Source organism: Manis javanica, chromosome 13 (genome assembly GCF_040802235.1).
Source record: "Manis javanica isolate MJ-LG chromosome 13, MJ_LKY, whole genome shotgun sequence".
Classification (NCBI taxonomy): Eukaryota; Metazoa; Chordata; class Mammalia; order Pholidota; family Manidae; genus Manis; species Manis javanica.
In genome coordinates this window covers 61,329,254-61,349,988 of record NC_133168.1, presented here as the reverse complement: position 1 = coordinate 61,349,988, position 20,735 = coordinate 61,329,254, and the positions used below count along the sequence as shown (strand labels likewise).

General features: G+C 45.1%; 1 protein-coding gene across 6 annotated transcripts in view; it reads right to left on the bottom strand.

Moving 5' to 3' along the window:
- Positions 1 to 19,847, bottom strand: part of PHACTR2 (phosphatase and actin regulator 2) — a 252,289-nt gene extending 232,442 nt beyond the window's left edge. For 4 of the 6 annotated variants that reach the window (XM_073219690.1, XM_073219692.1, XM_073219691.1 and 1 more), the window contains exon 1: positions 19,578 to 19,800. In XM_073219690.1, coding sequence (XP_073075791.1) covers positions 19,578 to 19,785 — 208 coding nt within the window. In that variant the 5' untranslated portion in view covers positions 19,786 to 19,800. Of the gene's footprint in view, positions 1 to 19,577 lie in introns of all 6 variants that reach the window. The other 2 variants (XM_073219694.1, XM_073219695.1) reach the window with 1 other exon arrangement.
- Between the last annotated feature and the right edge of the window lie 888 nt (positions 19,848 to 20,735).

The following is a 20,735-nucleotide window of genomic DNA, read 5'->3' as shown; positions in this document are numbered from 1 at the left end:
GACAGATGTCAGGGTAGAGTTACCACTGATGAACACAGTATCACAAACTAATAAATAACTTAAAAATCTTCCACTTCTTCTTCTCCTTTCTTTCTCCTGACATTTCCTCAGTAGGATCTGTGACAATTTTATACCAGAGGCTGGTCTCACATTAGCTCCATGAGATTCTGACTGAATTCATAAGGGCCAGAGAGGCGTGGGTGAAACTGAGCCACTGGATCAGATGCAAGTAAAAAGCAGATGCTGGCAAGGAGAATGATTCAGCTGAGATCCAAAGCTAACTCCAAAGAGCAGAGTGCAAGGACACTTGCTCTCCTGTAACAGCCATCTATAAATTACAGTGGGGGACAACCTTGATCCCATTCCAGGAAATCTTCACAGACCATTGAACATTATGTCATTTCTTACTGGCCCAGTACCCTTCCACTCACCCCAAACATGGGAGAAGGCAAATACGCTGGGTGGGGGGGGGGCACTAAAAGCTCCTATAATCTGCTTCTGACTGCCCACTGTCCTGTGCAACCCTTTCTTTGGATTTGTAACAGACCTCCTCTCCCCACGGGGACTGAGGGGGAGGCCTAGGCCAGTCGCATGCATTCCAGCGGCTCACTCATTAGACAGGAGGTGCTCCACCAATCTACCTGATCACCATTACTGATCCCCGGTTTGCCGCAACGTCCTGAAATTCTCTTCAAAGATTTAAAAATCCAAATATACCTGTCCACTCAAAGACCAGTTCAAAAACAAATAGCATTAACTAGATCTTGTAAGATGACCTCTGCCACTTCACACTGTAAAAAAAGCATGGATCTACCTTACCACTATGGAATTCACTTATGTATCATTCCTCTGCCCAGCATATTCCTAAGAAAAATGACAAAGATTATAGAATAAGTGAAACAGTGAGCTTCCTGACTTCTCCACCGGGTGACATAAGAGGTCAGAATGAACACAGAAACATTTTATTTGGTCCTTGTAATGGATTTGACACCCATGACTTATTTTTTAGAAGCCTAGAGCTATTACTACGTATGAACTTAGAAGTTTAATATTTCTAATGCCGAGAGGAGAACATTGTTTATATTGTAAAGGAAGAAGCTGCATAAGAGGGAAATTTGAACATTTTGGAAAGCAAAGGGTGGATAATTTTTTTTCTCTGCATCAAATTGTTATGTGTACATAGAAGGAGACTCTTATTTAAAAAATAATTACCACAATATTATTTCACAGTTAACACTAATTCCTTAAACAAGTCTTAAAAAACAATTAATTAATATTAATTCCCCCCCAAAATTACCATTAATTCCTTACTATCACTAAACATCCAGTTTGTTTGACTGGGAATCCAAATAAGGCCACACACTGTACAAGGTTTCCTGAAATTCTGTTCCAATCTACTGGTTCCTGATCAGCACAAAATGAACACATGGGACATGAGGTAACAAGGAAGAAGCAAGAAAGCAGCTGAGCCGATGGACCCAAGGGGAGGTTCAGTGGGGAGGAGCTCACGCAGCGGGTCTCCTGAGGAAGGTGAGGCTGGACAGGGCGGGAGGGGGCGGGAGGGGGCGGGAGGGACCCTGTCCACCATTCAAGTGTGTTTCTGGGGAAGCAGTGAGACCAGTGCAGCACTGGGAAGGGTGCTTCTGGCAGCAATGTGCTCAGTGCTCACGGGTGGAAAGTGGTTGTGGCTTCTTGCATGGACTGGGCCTCAGTCTGACCTGTTTAAGAGCATGAGTTATGTTTCCACTCACAAGGTATCACCTTTATGTTTCTTTGAGAGTCCAGGCATAAGAAAGTACATGTCTATGTTTCCAAGGCTGCAGCATGCCAATGGGGTTGAATGGGCAAGGAATTGGTGCCTCCGGGCCTGAGATGAGACCATCTGGAGGAAGAGGTCAGCCAAGGTACAACTAGAGTCTGGAGGAGCTGGGCCAGACCCGCGTGGCCAGGTCAGTGCATCCAAAGGAAGACCCAGGGCAGTGAGCACGCGGGCTCACCGTCAGGCCGCCCCTCCTGCTGCCCACCCCCCACCGGGCCTCTGACACTTCCATACCCGAAGCTTTCCTCCTCCCTCCTCACCCCGCCCCCCACCACCAAAGCACCTGCTCCCGCTGTGCAGGACAGTATTAATCAGAGTATCTGGTGTGGTGAAAGCAGACCTCAACTTGGAACTGGAAGACCTAGGTTTGAATTCTGCTGGCATCGCAGGCTGTATGACTCAAGGCCATTTACCTCCCTCTTACTCTCCTCCTCCATGAAATGTGCTAAATAGAGTCAAACTGGATTCACGAGGTGATGGGGATCTAATACATTAATTGCGAGGCAATGAGGATCTAACACGTTAATAGTGAACCTCTCTATAATACCATGCTAAGGTAGTGATGATTAAAATAACTGACATACATATGAATGTGGCCTTTATCCTTCAGATAATGTTTATTTTTTTAAAGGGAAAGTTTGTCAGACAAAATGAATGTGATTGGTGAACTCTGTGCGTGTACTTTTCAGAGAGATGCTGCCAGTTCCTCTAGCCCCCTTTAAGTGAGGCTGGGGATAGTAAGGCCCTTGCATTCTGACCTCATTTTTACTTCAAAGACAAATGGGGTTTCCAGGAGGGAGGAAGACAAACAGCACATCTTCCCATGTCTCTGGGCATCATTTCCATTAGCTGCTGGCACCCAGGAGTGCTGGAGAGGCCCATACTTAATGTCTTAAAATAAACAAATTTAAGAACTAAAGTCTGGAACATCCTGGGGTTGGATTCTATAGAACTTGGTGTCATACACATTTGCATTAAAAAATTCTAATCAAAGGTGGGGGATCTGGTAATTATCTACAGAGAATAGAAATCTGCCTGCAGTCCTGGAAATATATTCCCGACTCATTAATTTTTAAACACCTTGAGTTTTCACTGTCCCTACTACTCACTTCAGTGTAACACTACAAATAGATTAACTACTCAGAGTAAAAGGTTTGGTTTCATTTTCTTTCTTTTCCCTTTACATCCTTCCTTTTCTTTTTAAAATTTAATTGTGAAATACCAGCTTAAAACATCAGTTTAAAAAACAACAGTTAAAGAAAAAAAAAAAAAGAAAAACCAAAGGTCAAACTGCTCTAAATTCTTCTGTGCCTGTGATTATTACAGTACATGACAAGAAACCATCCCAAGGTGATAATTAGATTTTATTTGCAAATGGAGGTGTGAGGATGGGAGTGGGCGGTTGCACCAACATTCACCAAAACAAGGCAATGCACATGATCAGTTAGGGAAAAAAAAAAAATTACTCAAGCATATAGCTGGGGTTACTATCTAATCAAGCAAATTCCAAAGCTCCATTTATTTGTCTCTACGGCTGAAGTTTCAGTCTGCAAACTGGAGCAGGAAGAAAAGCAAAGAAACAAACTGAACCATGAAACCGATCTCTGTCGTTGATCATCGTGGTAGAGAACAGGACAGACCGGAAAGACCCTTGCTTCATTTGTCCCACAAGGTTTCACAGAGGGTTATATTAGTTGTTTCAGAACTAATAGAAGGATTGGGGGTTGGATGCAATGAAATTTAGCAGCAGTGCTGATGTTGAAGCAATAAGGCTTCTGGCTCCATAAACACTTTCCAATCTGCACAGTGACAATGGAAATCTGCTTCAGGCCGGGCGGTGTCCCACATTGTAACTTGCCCCTGAGAAAGTATCCAGAATTTCACAGATGCTCACAGTGATCTGACCTGATGGTAAATATCTTCTCTTCTCTATTTCCCTCCCCCCAGGTTAAATGAAGTTGTGCAAGCCCAACACACAGGGCCAAGGCAGACAAAAAGCAAGGCAGGAAGCCTCCCGCACCAGAGAGGGAAGATAAGAATCACAGAAACTTGAATGACTTTCATTGGAGGACATTTCAAAGTCAATATAGACATATGCGGCATATTTGTAAATCCTCTGTATACCTTCACACATCAAAACCGGATTTGCTCCTGAGCAACAGAAGGTACTGAGAACAAAGTGAAAGCAACTGAAGAGCAGAAAAGGCTTGCAACGTGTCCAGTAGAGAATTCCCACCCTTAAAACACCAAGAACTGAGAAAGTGATGCAACAGGAAAATGGGCAGGGTATACATGTAGGAAGACCACAGAGGGAAAAAATACAAATGGCTGATTATATAAAATACTTCCTAAGTTCAATAGGGATCAGAAAAAATGTAAAACTAGAAATACAATTCATACCTCTGAAGAGCGGAAGCCCAAAAATGTTAATAATTTCCAATCCCAGCATCAGTGTGGGGAAATAGGCACCCACATGCTGCTGGGAGTGAGACTTTGTGCAGACTTTGGGGGAAAATACAGCAGTAACCATCAGATTTTAAAAACTGATAACCTGTTAGATGTCAACTATATCTCAATAAAACTGGGGGTAAAAACCTGATAGCCTTGGACTTGGAAATCTCATGGAAATACACCTGCAAATGCAGAAAGGCATACCTGTCCAAGGTTCACTGAACATAGGCTGTAATATCAAACACTTAGAGAAAAAAATGGAATGTTCACTGCAGACATCGGAGAATGGGAAATGGATATTTGTATTTGCATCAGGCTAAATTCTCATGTGTAAAGTGTGAGAAACCTGTCTTAAGTGTCTGAATAATAATTAAATATAGTATTTCATGGTACTAAGTGGTTTTTTTTCAGTTTTCATAATGGTAAGATTTTTTTAAAAACCTTATGAATAACAGCAATTTTTTTAAGCTGCAAAAAAAATGGGGTGCTTATCAACAAGGAAGTACTTGTACAAAATACAATATGTGTAGACTTTTAAATGAATGAATTAGAATCATGTATATTAACATGAAAGAAAGTTCATGAGATTATTAAGCAAAAAATGTAGTTTGCAAAGAATATACATACCATAATCCCAAATTTGTGAAGAGAAAAACAGCTATTTCTAGTATGTATGTGTTTAAATAGAAGTAGTCTGGATGGACACAAACTGGGGACAGGTGAGGCTGGAGGAATGTGAGAGGAATTACACTTTTTATTTCACACACATCTGTATGAGTTGAACTTTTTATGTTAAGAATGTATTACTTTAATGATGGGGAAAATGTAAACTGAGTTTGCTAAGGCTGGAAAACTGGAGAATTGTTTCACTTACCCTTCTACCTCAAAGCGAATTATTGGAGGTTATAGGAACACATTCTGAAGGTTGTGGATTATTAGCTCAGCTACATCCACATAATGTTAACTTTAGTTAGTTAAAATTAGTATTGGCTAATTTGCTGATAACTGTCCATTAACTAAAGGAAAGGAGAGAGAAGAGGGAAAGAAGTAGACACCCTACCCTTGTCATACCCGTCGATTTACACAGAAGCTGACACTCAGTTAATGAAGGTTCTCTCCCAGACTTTGCTTTCTGCATTCTCATTAAAGAACATGACACCCTGTGCCCAAAGCCTCCACTGAATTCCCACCTCACTCGGAGAAGAAGTCGGCATCATTACAATGGCCTACAGGGCCCATGGCCTCCGGTCACCTCTCTGAGCTCACTTCCTCCCATGTTTCCCCAACTCCCTCTACCCTTTGGCTCTCTTCTATTCTTCAGACACTGTAAATGTCTCTCACTCTGAGCCTCTCTCTGGCTCATCTCTCTGCCAGGAAGGCTCTTCCCTCAGCTGTCACTTCTCTCTGGGCTTTACTCAGATGTTGCTTTCTTTGTGACCTCTTGACCTTGACCATCTCCACACCTCCTCTACACTCCCTGTCCCCCTTCCTCACTTTATCATCACTATCTAATATTCTCTATTTATTTTGTCTATTGTCTCTCTCTCCCCTGACATAGATTCTCTTCTTGACCAAACTCTAGCCAGGTTCCTCTGAGCCATCTTTTTGATTAGGCCTCAACCTTGGCCTTATAAATATTTAAGCAAACACTAACAGTTTCTAACAGCTCAAAGTCACACCCCTAGTATGACGCTCACCCCCATTAAAGTGCCTGCTGAAGAAAACTCAGGGCTGCCAGAAAGAATTTACTACTTGTTCCAACCAACACCTGAAGACAGGGGCCTCTGTGTCTCCGGGCCTCTGTGGGAGGGTAGAACCCTAACTCCAGTAAATGCCAGTTAGCAAACTCAGATGGGTTTCCCATGGAATAAGCCTCGCTTCCTGCTTTTTGTAATTTTTCACTTCCCGTGCTTGCCCGTCTCCCTCACTCCCTCATTCTACCTTTAAAACTCCCAGTTAATGCTGTACAAATCGAAGCTGAGTTCAGTTCACACTGGACTCTTCTTTATGACACTAGTATAGTACCCACTAAAATCTGACCTTTCCACTTTAACCAGTGCCTAGCTGTGTTCATCTTTGACATGCCTGACCATAATGTAGAACCCCATGGGCTGGATGCTATTTTCTAACTGGCACATGGTGGAGACTCAATAAAGACCCGAACATCAATGATGGAGCAACAGTTGCACATGGGTTTTAGTCCCTTGGGCGCACTTACAGGCTTAATAAGCATGTTTAAGCTTTTGGATGAAACATCATTGCTCTCTTCTTAAATACCTGGCAAGTGACAGGTGGCTGAATATCACAGATCATGCCAGTCTCCTTAAAATGAGCTGTGATTTGTTTCTAATCCTGATAAGGGAGCATCTGCTACATGCTCCATATCATCCATGAATGTACACACCGAGTTAATGACAGATTACTGAAAGGTGCTGTGTTGAAAGTATTTTCTTCACGGGGAGCCTTTTGTTGTTGATGGCTATTTCCCCCAGTCTTCACCCTTTATTTCCATCTGTGGTCCTGGTCCTGAAACTTTTCTTCAGCTCCAGCTCCTCCAGTGCCTCTCTGGGATTACATTCCCAGAACTTCGCTGGAAGTCTGAATTCACTGAAAGCTGTGAATTCTAGTAAATTCCTTCAGATGCAATCCAATAATGTCTTTTCAGCATTTATTCTTTAGGTCCTCTTAGGTGACGTGAGCGCTGCTAACCTCTGTCTCAATACTCTTTTGCCTTTATTCCTCTCATTTCTTTTTTCAGCTGTGGCCTCTCACCACTTTTAGGTGACTACAAATAGTCCCAAGTGTTCTCTGTCACTTCCAACAAATGCATTATAAGCAGCTATGATGGGTGAGGCACTGTAGCGATTACAGAGCATAATCTTCAAATCTGCACCCAAGGAGAGGGAATCAGTCTATACTCACATGAAAAGGTAACACTTACTGCATAGTGGCTACTGTAATAATTACTCATTGAATGATGTGATTATGAAGGAAAATTCTGGTAATACCCAAAGCAATAGTAAACTGTCACATGGTTGACACAATCAGTAAGTCAGAGTTCTCCATTTAGAGCTGTAGCCTCTCCCCATTGTTGTATTTCTCACTTCTACAGGCTATTTTCCATGGTAACATCAACCACAGTTGACAAAACTTACATGTCTTCAAAGCTGCCCATTTCCCAGCATCCTCATAATGATCAGGCGCCCCACCTACGTTCTGATACCCCAGAACACCTCAGCCTCGTCAGCCTCCTGAGAAGGAGATCCACGCCCAGTCCATCAGTGCCGCAGCTCCTGGGGTCTCCCTTCCTTTTCATTTCTGGGATCACAGCCCCGGTCTGCATGCCAATAACCTCAATTCCAATCTCCTTCAGCCTCTCACTCTTCTGCTTGACAAAAGGCATCTAACACAATGAGGAATCGAAAGTGTAAAATGCTCCACAGGTGTAAACATATACTTAGTCATTATGTTGTGCACCTAAAACTAATACAATACAATGTTACATGTCAATTATATCTCCACGAAGAAGCACTCTACCTCCACCTCTTACTCCTTTCTGAAAAGGCTCTAGACACTAGCCACTAAAGGCTTTACAGATAAAGTCCCACGGCCAATTTACACTCTCAAAGCAAGATATCCTGTGTAGCTGAGAGTTCTAAAGGCTCCCTCTCTCTAAATCTTTCAGAGTTTCCACCGACTATAAATAATATGTAGCAAGTTTGCCAAACAGGAAAGCAAGAGTAGACTTTCCAGAAGGACGGAAGTTTCCGTGGGTGGAATTTTGAGGTATGTTAGGTCGATAAGGGATCCATCCTTAAAATAGCTGGCAAGCTCAATAAAACCTACCCACAGGGGCTTGCTCCTCAAAATGTGGTTCATGGACCAGCAGCACACGCAGAACTAAGAAGCCTGTTAGAAATTACAGAATACAATGTTCAACCTCCACCTAAACCTACCAAGTTCCGACAAAATCCCCAGGTGATTCATAAGCACAGTAACACTTGAGAAGTGCTACGTTAGTCATAGAACTCTGTCATCTAAGTCAGATGTGAACTCAGGTGAGAGCTCCGGGCAGCAGGCCATGACAGCTGATTTGAGTGTCTACTGATGCAGTGAAACATCCCCCTAATACCAATCGAGAAGAAAATGGTAGACTTGGTGCTTTCTGGTGTGGCTGATTAGGACTCTAATTTTTCAGCCTTTGTGGTGTGTGTCTTTGTTGCCTATTGACTATTAACAGAACAGCAAGGTGCTAATGGCTGAAAACCACGGCCTGGGATTAAGGTCTTCCTCGATGGGACACAGAGACAGGCTGAATCCCAGCGAGACACCGCCACCTCCAGTCCTCAGTAATGCTTCAACACAGGTGAGGACCTGCAAAAATGACCATCAAGAGACGTCTTGGAGGAAGAGGGCCGGAAGAGCAACAGTCAAAGTAGATGTGTGCAGGAGGAGATGGGAGGATGGCATCCAGGCAGCCCAAAGGAGGGGAGGAGAGAGAGGGATATTTGCACACAGACTTTGATCGACAAGGTAGGGTTTTTAGTATCAGAAAATTCAAAATATCTCTTTCTCTTGCCAGCTGCTGGCAGCTGCTGGCCCCTCCATTGTGTTCCTGGAAAAGTCCCCATCTTGCCACTTCCTGAGGCCAGACTTCAGGCCCCGGCCTCTGGGGATTTGTCAGCTGCCTAGAGACGTCATTCCAGTGAAAAACTGCTGATCTTGATCTGTCTGGGTAATTGCATGTGACTTAATGCCAGCTCTAAATCCATGCTGAAAACTGTTTAATCAGATCAGGCGGGAGGAATGCCATCCCATACCCTGAACAGGCCCCAGGAGCCAGAGTCCTCCTCTGGGAGTGTGCAATCCCCAGAGAGCCAGGGCCTGACTCAGCCTGGCTGCCACAGGGTTCCATTTGGAAGGAGGCACAGGCCTGCTCTGCTGTGGAAGGCCCATGGTCAGGGTTCCTCAAAGAATGGGGAGGTCTGGGAAAATGACCACTGGGGGCTGAGTGGACATAAAAGGGCCCCGAGGGCACCAGGGTAACGTGTACCCTACAGCTGGTGGAGTGGGTGCCAGGGGGACGTCGGGCCTCCCTGCCACTGGGCAGGACAGAAGAGTGGCTTCATGACCGAGCCTTGTCTCTGCATATTCCTTAAACTCCTCAAGCCATAAGGTTTGCTCCCTTGTGACCCAATCCTCCCACATGCACCCCCACCTGGGCCCCAACCAATGACATCCATCGTCCTTGCTATTCTTACCCGTTGTTAAGGAAATCCCTCCTTCTTGCTTCCCCATAATTCTAAACACCTCACTGTGCTGTTGAACATCTCTTGAGCATAGACAAATGTTTTCTTACCCTATTTTATTACCTCACCCTATTTTCCCTTCTTTCGCCTTAACAGGCATTTGACTTTTCTCAGGGACACGTTTGCTTCCCAGAGGCCCAGGAATTCCTCCCCTCGCCAGCCCTCTGGTCCACTGAGGTAACGGATACCTTTGATGTGTTTACCCATCCCCCCATCTCTTATCTAAGAACTGTCAGCCCTACTCCTACCAGAGTACCTGCCATAGCCTCGCCAGTCCTGCACAATGGGTATAGCTGCTGAGGTAAGCAGACATGCGCTCACAACAGCAGGGAAATCTGGTTCGAGCAGATGGATAGATGGATGCGTGGATGGATGGAAAGATAGACAAGATAGCTGGATATATTGACCGATCTCTAGAAAGAAAAAGTGACGGGGAGATAGAAACAATATTTTCCTTGGCCACAGGCAATTTATCAGTTCCTGGTTCTAGGACCTCATGATACTCAACTCTGCTTCCTGGGTTTGGGTTGCTCTCTCTTCTTCCACTCAAAAACAGGAGCCTCTATTGCTGGCTATGAAAATTTGTTCATTTTGATCAAATCCTGGCTATCACTTCATAATCCTCCCATTCGTCTGTTACTGTATCCCTCCCGCATATGTCACAGTTGCCTTCTTTACTTTCTTAATCTCAGAGTCACTAAGTTAACAGTTCCACTGACCAGCTTGGTTGGCATATACTATCCTGCCTGGCTATGTATTTTGGGAATGTGCAGTACTACTACAAAGCAATACGAATGACTTAGATGTCCAAATGACTGTTTTTTTTCCCACCAAAATAATCATTGCTGGATTTAGAAAGAGCTACAATTTGCTATAGTTAGGGTGAGTGGATAAAATGAGGGATCAAGCAATTTAATCATAAAACTTTTGTCAAACACTGCTTGATCCAGCGAGATCATAATTGGAATAAGCACATACTCTTCCAATATGACAACTCTAAAAGATGGCATTCATTTGAAGACATAAGTTCTATTGCGTTTATTAAATATAAATCAAATTCTTTATCATCACATCTTTCTGTCACTTTCATTCAGGTACCTGTAGCAGAAATCAAAGATTTATAATGCCCGGTAAGTTGGAGAACAGGGCTTTAATATGTTTGTTATCAATGTTTAGGCTAGTTATTTATTATTTAACAGAAATTATACTTCTATAAAATATATGCCAAACATTCAGGTATGTCAAAATATACATGAGGACAAAAGATTATAGACCAACATTGGTGACCTGAATCATAGCCATAAATTATATGACACAATTAAAGCATCACTCCTGAGGTGTTCCCGCTCTAATCACAGTCCTGAGCTCTGGATGAAGACCATGTACTTTTCTTTAAGTCACAAGTTTCTTCCTGTTATGAGGGATAAGCAATAGCTACTTTTTCTTAAGCTTTCACTGAGGTATCAAGAAACTGCAAAGTAAGGTATATAAATGTCAAGTTTTAGCCAATAGATTACAAAGTGCTCTGTATCTCAGAAACTTTTCTAAGGCTAGCTGATGCAACCTATTTCTTTGTGCAAATTTCAGCTAGTGTGATCAAAGATAATGAGTCACCCAGTATGGTATTTTAAAAACACTAAGGCTGCTTTAGTCTTTTTTTTTTCTCCCTGAGCTTTGCTGTAACTGAAACTAAACTTGTGCTTTGAGACAAGAGATGGTTCTTATGCATGAATTATATACATGACTGCAGGATTGAATAGTTTTAGGTTAAAAGAATGCACTCAGGTAATGATAACTGAAATGTACTTGACTGAAAATACTGGATCTTATCACAATTAATCCCAATTTACTTTTTCTACTAGAAATTCAAAGTGTTGGATATACCTTCAAACAGACAATTGCCTGGGGCCTTAAAATGACTTTCAGATAGAAATAGATGTTGATTCTCACGATCACTCTCATTATAGTATTTGTAGAGTGAAGTGTGCTGCTGATTCCCTCCCTGTTGGGGGTACGGATGAGTTGAGTGGCAGCAATGGATATGCACTCAGGCAGCATGCTGTAGGGAAGAGTGTGAGCTTTGAAATCCTAAAGACTTGAGTATTGATCCTACTACTTCCCTGCTACCTGTGGGACTTGGGTGTCCGGTTCCTTATCAAACAAGTGGAGCTGATACACAGTTATGTCACAAGGTCAATATAAAGATGAAATGTGACAGTGCATGTAAATAATGCAGGAGTGGATTAGCAGGAGTTCACATTCTATGCCCTCTTGCGTGTGCCCTTGCATCCAACACCCAGCTTCCATTTCAGGGAGGCTGCACAATCTGTTACTTGGATTCCATTACCACCAGCCTCAAACTGACATTCACAGCTTTCCCTTCACAAGCTTGCAGAGATGTTACAAAGTGACATTTGCACTATACCCCCAAGGAAGCTCTGATTATCTCATGAGCTGCTCTTCCAAAACACTCTGGTGAGGTTTTTTTTTTTTAATTGGAAATCATAGTTTCTTCTGAAATCTCAATTTATATATTTTTATCACTTTCCTGAGTTTTCAATTTATAGATACTCAATTGTCAAAAGAACTGCCTTTTAGGTAGTTCATGCATTAATTCTATAAATACCTAGTAAGCACCTCATATATAACAGGCCCTGTATTAGGCACTGAGAATGCAAAAATAGACAAAACAGACATTTTCTGTGTTCAATGATTTTTTTCTAAGATGAAGGAGACAGACCATGCATAATTTTACCACCATACTAAGTCCTGTAATAGAAGTATGCAAAAGGTGCCACCATTTCCAAGGCACTATAAAGTTCAGAAGAGCTCTTCACATGTTTCAGCCTTGCAAAAGTCCTGTGAGTCTGGTGTTGGTGTTACTAACCGTTCCCAAGTCCAATATAAGGAGGCCAAGCAGAGGGAGGGGAAGTCAATCAAGAGAACACAGACCATGACCATGCTTCTGTGCCTCAAATCTGGGTTTCTGTGCTTTTTCCACCAGTGTCTCTCAGAGTCTTTGTCAGAACACATTCAGAACACACCCCTATCAAGCTTGCAAATGCCTCACAAATGTCCCCCACATTGTGTCTGGCAGGAAACAGACCCGGGAGCCTCTCCTCCTCTGGCCTTGGCCTAGTGCCCTAGTCGGCTTTCTCTGCCCTCTCTCACAGGACCTTTTCCAAGAGCCCACCCACTGCTGAGCATTTTCAGATGACATGAGTTGTCTCAGGCCTGGGTGCTTTTGTTTGGACTGTTTCCCCTCCCCAAACACTCCTCCTGCACCTCGCCCAACTCCACCTTCGTGTTTCTCCTTTTGCGTGGAGTTAGCTCAGGTTCCCTACAGCTGTGTCTCCTGCATTCTCCCCAACCCAGACAGGGCACAAGTCAGAGCTCACAGTTTACTGCACAGTGGCTGGTGGTTTATTTGCCTGTCTTTCCCGCAGCAGACTTTAAGTTCCTTAGGGATGTCTTTGCAGCCTCTGTGTTTAGCCCATTAGCTGTTTGTGGATTGAATGGATAAATGAAAAATCAAGATATGATCCCTGGCTTACTGTAGTCCCTGCAGTAGCTAGAGCTCAAAATAAATCCACAACTTTGCCATTATTCTCAGAGCTACCACTGTACTACTGATGCAAGCTGGGGCTTTCCCAGTTTAGGAATTTGATCTTCATGCCTCCTCTGAAAAAAATCAAAATCATCATCACCATCAGTCATTTTTTTAGCATAATCATGGCAACTAACAATGACTTAGATAACCAGACAGGTTACTGTTTTTGGTCTGCCACATTCTTTCTGAATGGTCTGCTTTCTGTTTTATCTCCACAATTGCAAAAGCATATCTTGCTCACCTCTGTACATCCAGTGCCCAGAACAGCATATGGCACAGAGTAGCCCTCAATAAATACTAGGTGAATGAATGAATGAATACCCAGGATCAGGCCTTCCTAAGTGGCCATATTGGCACTGTGTGACCCCACATCCAGGCCATATCTGGCTTGAGTTTGGGTGGGTATTAGAGTCAAGGACAGACAATCCATAGATATCTCTGTGACCTATGACCTATGGCCTGCTACAAAGAGATGGCTTCAAACAATAGATTTCTTCCAGAAATTTGAAATAAGAAATATGGAAAAATATTTCAGGATAAGCATAGGCATAAGAACTAAAAGGAAGCAAAGGTAAGACTGCTGTAGAGTAGGTAAAAGCCATGATGTGGTGTTCGTAAGTTGATGGATGGGGAAGCCTCCAGGAGGGAGGGAAGGTGGGGAAAATGGAAGTTCCGATGGCCAGAATCCTCATCCGACCCTCAACTACTTGATGGTGTAATTGACCTACTGCTAGGCTAATGCATCCAGTACTGTAAGCAATGAGCTATTATTGACTGAGTCACCATATAAAAAGCTCTGCCCAGTGCTCTGGGTGGAGGCAGAGACAGAGGAGGATTACAGACCTGCAGACTTCTGAATGCAGATATGATTCTCGTGCTCAACCTGCTGTTGTGAGAATAAAGCCGGGTATAAATGCTTTTACCCCAAGAATGTTCCATTGTCATTTCGCAGTCTCACTGAATCCATAGTAAACTTGCCTGGGGCTGAAACCCTCAGGCAAGACAGGGAGGATCTGCTCAGATTGGAGAGTAAGAACTCTGGTCAGCAGAAAGGCAGGGAGAAACTCAATGTCAGGGAGACGGTACCTTATGAGAGTAAGAGAGAGAGAAAGAGGAACTGACCCAAGGTTGCTTCAGTTCCTGACAACTTTCTGGTCTCAGCCTCAGATCAGGTACAACCTGACTTAACAGGTACAGCCTTACAGGTGAAGATGGTTTTTAAAGTGTTTCAGCCTCTGCTACTGGGTAACAGGTGAAGTTGAATTTTAAAATGTGCCAGCCTCAGGTACAGGACCGCCATCCCTTTATGTGGTGCTTTTGTGAGAATTAGATAAAAGGCACCCTTCTGGGATGAAGCTTGGCAGATGGTTTGCTCCGAGCTGGATGAGAAGCCCAGGGCCTTTGAGAATATTAAAAGGTTCACCTCTGGGGAAGGTCGATGCACACTGAGGGGCACAGCTTGGCCAGGGCAGGGCACAGATGAATCTGAGCCTCCCAACCCCCGGCCCAGCTGTCCGTGCACTGCCAGGCTGCTCACCTTTCCCAATAGGGCAGCCTTGCTCTTCTGTGAATAGGCAGAGACTGAAAGTAAACTTAGAGCTAGATGGTCTTTGTTTGGTGAAAAACCTCTCTGAGTTACACAAATGGAAGGTGAGCAGGCCTCCATTGTTCCTGGCAGCTCCAGGCCAGCTGTGACTGGGGCCCAGGAGCCCCATGGGACTCAGCCCCCACCCCCACACAGCATTATGCTTTGGGGAATAATGGTTGAACATGCAATCATCAGCTGGGAGAGTTTAACATTGGCGGTTGGTAAAAGATGCTCTGAAGAGCACTGGCAAGGTGCAAGCAGCAGTGGGACAGGTGGCCACCACCTGCAGGGAAGCAGCACCTGTGACAGTGACCAGGCAGAAGTGACAGAACATCAGGTTTGCTGGATTTCTCACACCAGGGGCAAACGACTCAAGGAAAAGATACTGGGTTTGCCTTTACCTATACACCTTTCGATACAGAGGCACAGAGATGCTGGAGAGATGAAGGCGGGTACCAAAAAAGGTGACGCTGAATCTGTACATCAAGATGATAAAATGGGCCATTCACTCATACCTCCCTTTTTTGAGGTGGTTCAGATAGTTCTGTGCCAGCCAACTTATCAGACTGAGTCATTGCTTGAAGAAAACAAACACCTCTTGGCCCTTCCTGTGGCCCAGTGGGTCCAGCACAGTGCCTGGCACACAGGAGGTCCACAGTCAGTACTTGCTGGAAGCTCACAACAGGAACACAGCCTCCATTGTGCTCTGAGGTTCTTTACTCAATAAACACTGGGCTATTGGAAGCACACATCAGAACCCACTGAATATATGAAAGTCTCTAATGTGGAAAACGATTGTTCTGAAAATGATGAGAATACCTATTCACATACCATGAAAAGCTTGTTGCAGGATTTTACTTTTTTAAGGATAAAACATCACAAAGAAATACTAGACTTTAAAAATCCAGAACATGAGTTGAATTCTAGAACTGAGTACAAAAACCATAAAGCGAAATCAGTTTTTCTTAAAAAAAAACCTCAGCTTTTATAAGTTCAATGAAAGTCCTATATATCAATTCCAATTTAAATTATATATTTAAATATTTAAAGTGTACCTATTTGAATTTTTGGTTTTCTTCATGTTTTTGTACAGGTTTTAAAGTAAAACAATTACAGTGTTAGCTGACAAAGCATATGCACTTTTATCATGTGAAAAAAATAACTGGTCGAATATCAAGTTGAATAAAAGCCATTGAAGTCTGAGATACTTTTCCTGACAAAAATCTAGTAACAGAGCACAGACAGAGACAGCGGATTTTCTCATGATATCCCCACAGCATCAACACAGGGCTCGCACAGAGCAGGTCTTTAAGAAATCTGTCTCATATTGGACTGAATCTTATTGCCTCAGTTGACCAAGTTTCAAGTTTTTTGTTATTCTTCCATGGGTGGAGGCAGTGGGGGTAAGAAGTGGCATGACAGACAGAGGGGCTCAGTGGATGGTTGTTGTAAAGGGAGTTTCTTCTCTGACGACCCTCCCTCAACACTTTCCAGTCTTCTCTACCTCCCTTCCTCTGCTCCTCACAGCTGCCTAGCACTGCAAATATGATGTCCTTGCCCCCCTCCATACTCGGCCAAGAACTCACACCAGCTAGTTAGCTCATTTTTAGAAATTACCCCTTAGGAAAGACTTTTTGACAACCAGCCTGTATCAAAAATGGGAGTGAGAAAAGCCACTTGGGAGGTGGCAGTGGTAGCAGAGAATATCAGGAGGGATTCCAGAAGGTACTCAGCCAAACTGTTCAACTGTACGTTTGCCCAGGCCAACCCTGGCCATAGCATCATAATACATATGGCAGCAGGCCATGTGGACATGCAAGTCACAGGTTAGAATCACTGGTGACCTGAAGCCAGTGAATTCAGCATTCCTGGTGGGGGGACCCAGCCAAAAATTGTTGCTGTTTTTGTTTTTAACTCCACAAGTGTAACCAGCTTTGAAAACCAGTGAGAGTAATGCTTCTGATAGGTAAGGTGCTTAAGAACAACCTGGGGATCTTCTGATTCAAAGAGACATATGCCCCCCTAAGTTTATTGCAGCACTATTTACAACAGCCAAGATATAGAAGCAACTTAAGTGCCCACGAGTAGATGAATGAATAAAGAAGATGTGGCACATATATACAATGGAATATTATTCAGCCATAAAAAGAAAAGAAATTCTACCATTTGCAACAACATAGATAGAGCTAGAGGGTATTATGTTCAGTGAAATAAGCCAGGTGGAGAAAGACAAGTTCCAAATGATTTCATTCATTTGTGGAGTATAACAACAAAGCAAAACTGAAGGAATAAAACAGCAGCAGACTCAAGCTCCAAGAAGGAACCACTGGTTACCAAAACAGAAGGGGTTATAGAGGGTAGGTGGGGAGGGAGGGAGAAGAGGATTAAAGAGCAATATAATTCACAATCACAAGATAGAAGGCATTATATGCATGGAGAAGACAAGTAATGATTCTATAGTGTCTTGCTATGCTGATAGACAGTGACTGCAATGGGGGGGATGAGGACTTGATAATATGGCTGAATGTTGAAACCACAATGTTCTTCATGTGAAACCTTCATAAGATTGTATATCAATGATACTTTTTTTTTAAAAAAAAAGAACAACCTGGGGGTCTTGTGAGATGCAGATCAGGATTAAGTTGGTCTGGGTGGAATCTGAGATGTGGCCTTTTCTGATGGGCTGGGGCCATTTCTGGCAAGGCTACCCATGCTCTAGCTCTGGATACTGCCATGTGTGTGCCCAGAGTTTGTGGGGAGAGCCTGGAAATTGGGCTACCCTATACTGGGCTAAGAAATGTCTTACAAGGTGGTATAACATACCTACTGTGCCTCAAAGCCAGTCCCATTATGCCAGTCTGGTCATCGCGCTGATTCTCTGCTCCATGGTACCTGGCTGCAGTGGTGGCAGGATCCCAGGGAAATAAATACTCTGTGTGTGTTGGTGAGGAACCAGCTCATTCTTTTTCTCTCTAACAAATGCTGGGAGCTCCTGGTTGCTTAGCCTGCTCTTAATGAAATGCAAGGCTCAGTTCTGCAAATGGAATACAGTCACGTGGAAGAAGTTCACTCCTTCACACGTGGGCAGTATCCTAGGGTGTAAGAGAGAACTCAGCTGCTGAATGTTGTCACTTCCTAGCATCCTTTCAGAGTATGCAGAAGACACAGAGTTCTTGCAAGTAAAATAATTTTATAAACTGAAGTCCATGTTCACTTGACATTACACTTCACACATTCCCATTTAAAAGATCTTTACAATCTTTTTTCTGCGCATGGGCCTGAATTTCTATCTAGGAAGATGGAACACGGTGATACAAGCTATGCTTATTTTATCTATAGTCAACAACTGGACTAATTTTCAGTTGTCTATTTAGAGTCATCTGAACAGTTAATCTTTATAAAAATCAGTCAAGATTATCCATGAGTCAAGCTCAGTTTGGCCAGAACATAAACAAGCAGGGGGTAAAATCTATCCAACTTGATGCTTTTCACAATATGAATTCGGCAGAAGAATCTTTACACAAACCCCAATACCTACATCTCACTACTTGTATTCAACAATATGACTGGCTCTATCCAAGGTGACCAGCAAAGTAAGATTAACAATACCTTTGATGTTTTCTAAGTCTACACTTAGACAAAAACAATAAACAGAACTAGTTAGCTGGAACAGAATCAGAAACATGGAAATGGGCCTTTTTTGAACTGAACTGTGGCTTCAGGTAGAAGCCAGGTTGAGTTAAAGCTCAAAGCGCACAGAGCCTGAAGGGGTGAGGGTGTAAGACAGTGATACACGCCACCAACTTGCAAGGGTGATGTTAGCTTCACTTTCAGCTTCCCAGCTCCATTGCATCATCCCTAAATTGCAAATCAGAAAACAGTCTGTGGATACTTAACAAATCTGGTAGACTTTTACAAACATTCTCCAGTTCTTAGGCTAATGCTTTGTTCAGAAGCATTTAAAAATGATTAATTATTTAATCCCCATAACCTCCGGTGTGGTAGTTCCACACTCCCGTTTCCACTTTTAAACATGATGGTATGAGACACAAGGTTAAGTGATCTGCCCCACGTTACACAGCACAATGCTGGCCGCGCCGGCCCTCAGCCGAGTTCCTGGTTCTGCCTGTCCCCGTGCACGGATCAGCCCCCAGCACCCTCCGTGCACACCCCGCCGAGGGGAGCAGGGGCGCCAGGCAGGAGCAGAGGACCGGTGCAGTGCAGAGGTGCTGTCTCTAGCTTTGGCAAATACCAGTGAAGGATCAGATGAACAACAGACCAAACTCTCAACACCACCTGCACGGGTTTTTACATGGAGAAAAGGTCATACCGGGTCCTCTTGGCAGCAAACCTCCAAAGAACTCTTTATTACAGAAGCATGAGCAGTTGGGCAGGGTTCCAGACCTGCATTGGTCCTAGACCCGAAAGTGAGCGGACCGCACCCTTCCGAGGGACCAAAGTCTCTCCCTGATGACACGCTTAGGAACCAGAGCGGCTGGAGCTCGCCACGGCGGCGCGAGCGCTGCCTAACCCTGGGCTGCCCGCTCGCCGGATGAAACGCACCCCCCCTCCCCTCCGGCGCCCTAAGGTAGCCTGGCTGGAGCATCTCTGGCCCAGGGCGCCGAGCCGCTGGCAGCCGAGAAGGGAAGCGGCGGTAGGGAGATAAGCTTGGCGCTCCCCGACCGCACCCCGCTGCTCCCTCCCGCCGCCGAGCCGCGGGGCCAGTGCCCGCGGGCGCCCCGGGCTGTCGCCACCACCTGCCAACGGCCCGCCTCCCCCGGCGCCCCCAGCTGCCCTTACCTGAGCCGGAGATGTGCACCCGGAGCGGGCGGCCCCTGCTCGAGCACGACGACAGGTCGCTCTGGGAGCGGCCGCGGGGACTCGGGTCTCCGGGCAGCCCGCGCACGGCGGGCGACGGGGCGGGAGCCTCGGACTTGCGGGCTCCGGCCGCCTCCGGGCCGGCCGGCTCGCCCGGCAGCTCCGAGGGGCGCCGGCCCGCGTCGGCCATCGGCTCCCGGCGGCTGCCGGCCCGGAGCGCGGGGTGGGGCCGGCGCCGAGGGCTGCGCGGCCGGGCGCGTGGCGACCCCCAGGCAGCGCGGAGGGCGGGGAGGCTGGACGCCGGGCGCCGCGAAGCCGGCAGGGGTGGGGGCGGCGGGAGGAGGAAGAGGACAGAAAAGTTTGCACAGGAAGGAGCCGCCTACCGCCGGCTCGTGCTCCCGGGCGAAAGCCGCAGGGCCCAGAGCTGGGCCGCCCCGGGTGCCCGAGGACCTGCCGGGCTGCTCCTCCCCCAAACCCCAGGCACTGCCCTTTACGGGGTGGCAGCGGGAGGGCTCCTCTGGCCGAGCGCGGGTCACCCAACAAGTGGGTCTCTGATGAGTGGTTTGGGCTTCAGTAGCGGCGATGCAAGGTCAGCGTTAACAATATCATTACCATTTCCATTTCGCGGGGGAAACAGCATGCCCTGTAAGCGCACTTGAGCCGCCTCGTGATGGATCAGAAATGATCATACCCAGTTTATGGATAGCATACTGAGGTCCCAAAGGACACTGGCCTTGCTGATGGGTCAGTGCTAGATCCTGGAGTACCTTAAGTCGGGTACAATGACCTTCCCCTCTCATCCCTTGCACTCAAAGTTCTTCTGTTGGTACCTCCCACTGTTGTCCACATTCCTGGGTTAGTGTCTGCTGGGTAGACTCGAAGAAGGTCTTGTTTAAAAGACCAGTCTTCCGAGAACTGAATAAATAACACATCTGATGTCTGAGTCGATGCTTTCTCACAGAAAGATAGGTCTTTCAGATGCCGTTGACTGGAAATAGCCTTTAACACCATGTCTTGCAGGATTTTGCAAAATGGACAGTGGAGATTTTGCTGATCAGCTGGTGGTTTCACAATCTAAGCTTTATCACATTCATGATTAGGCCCCCAAGCTGTGACTTGCCCAGAATGTTAAGGCTGTAA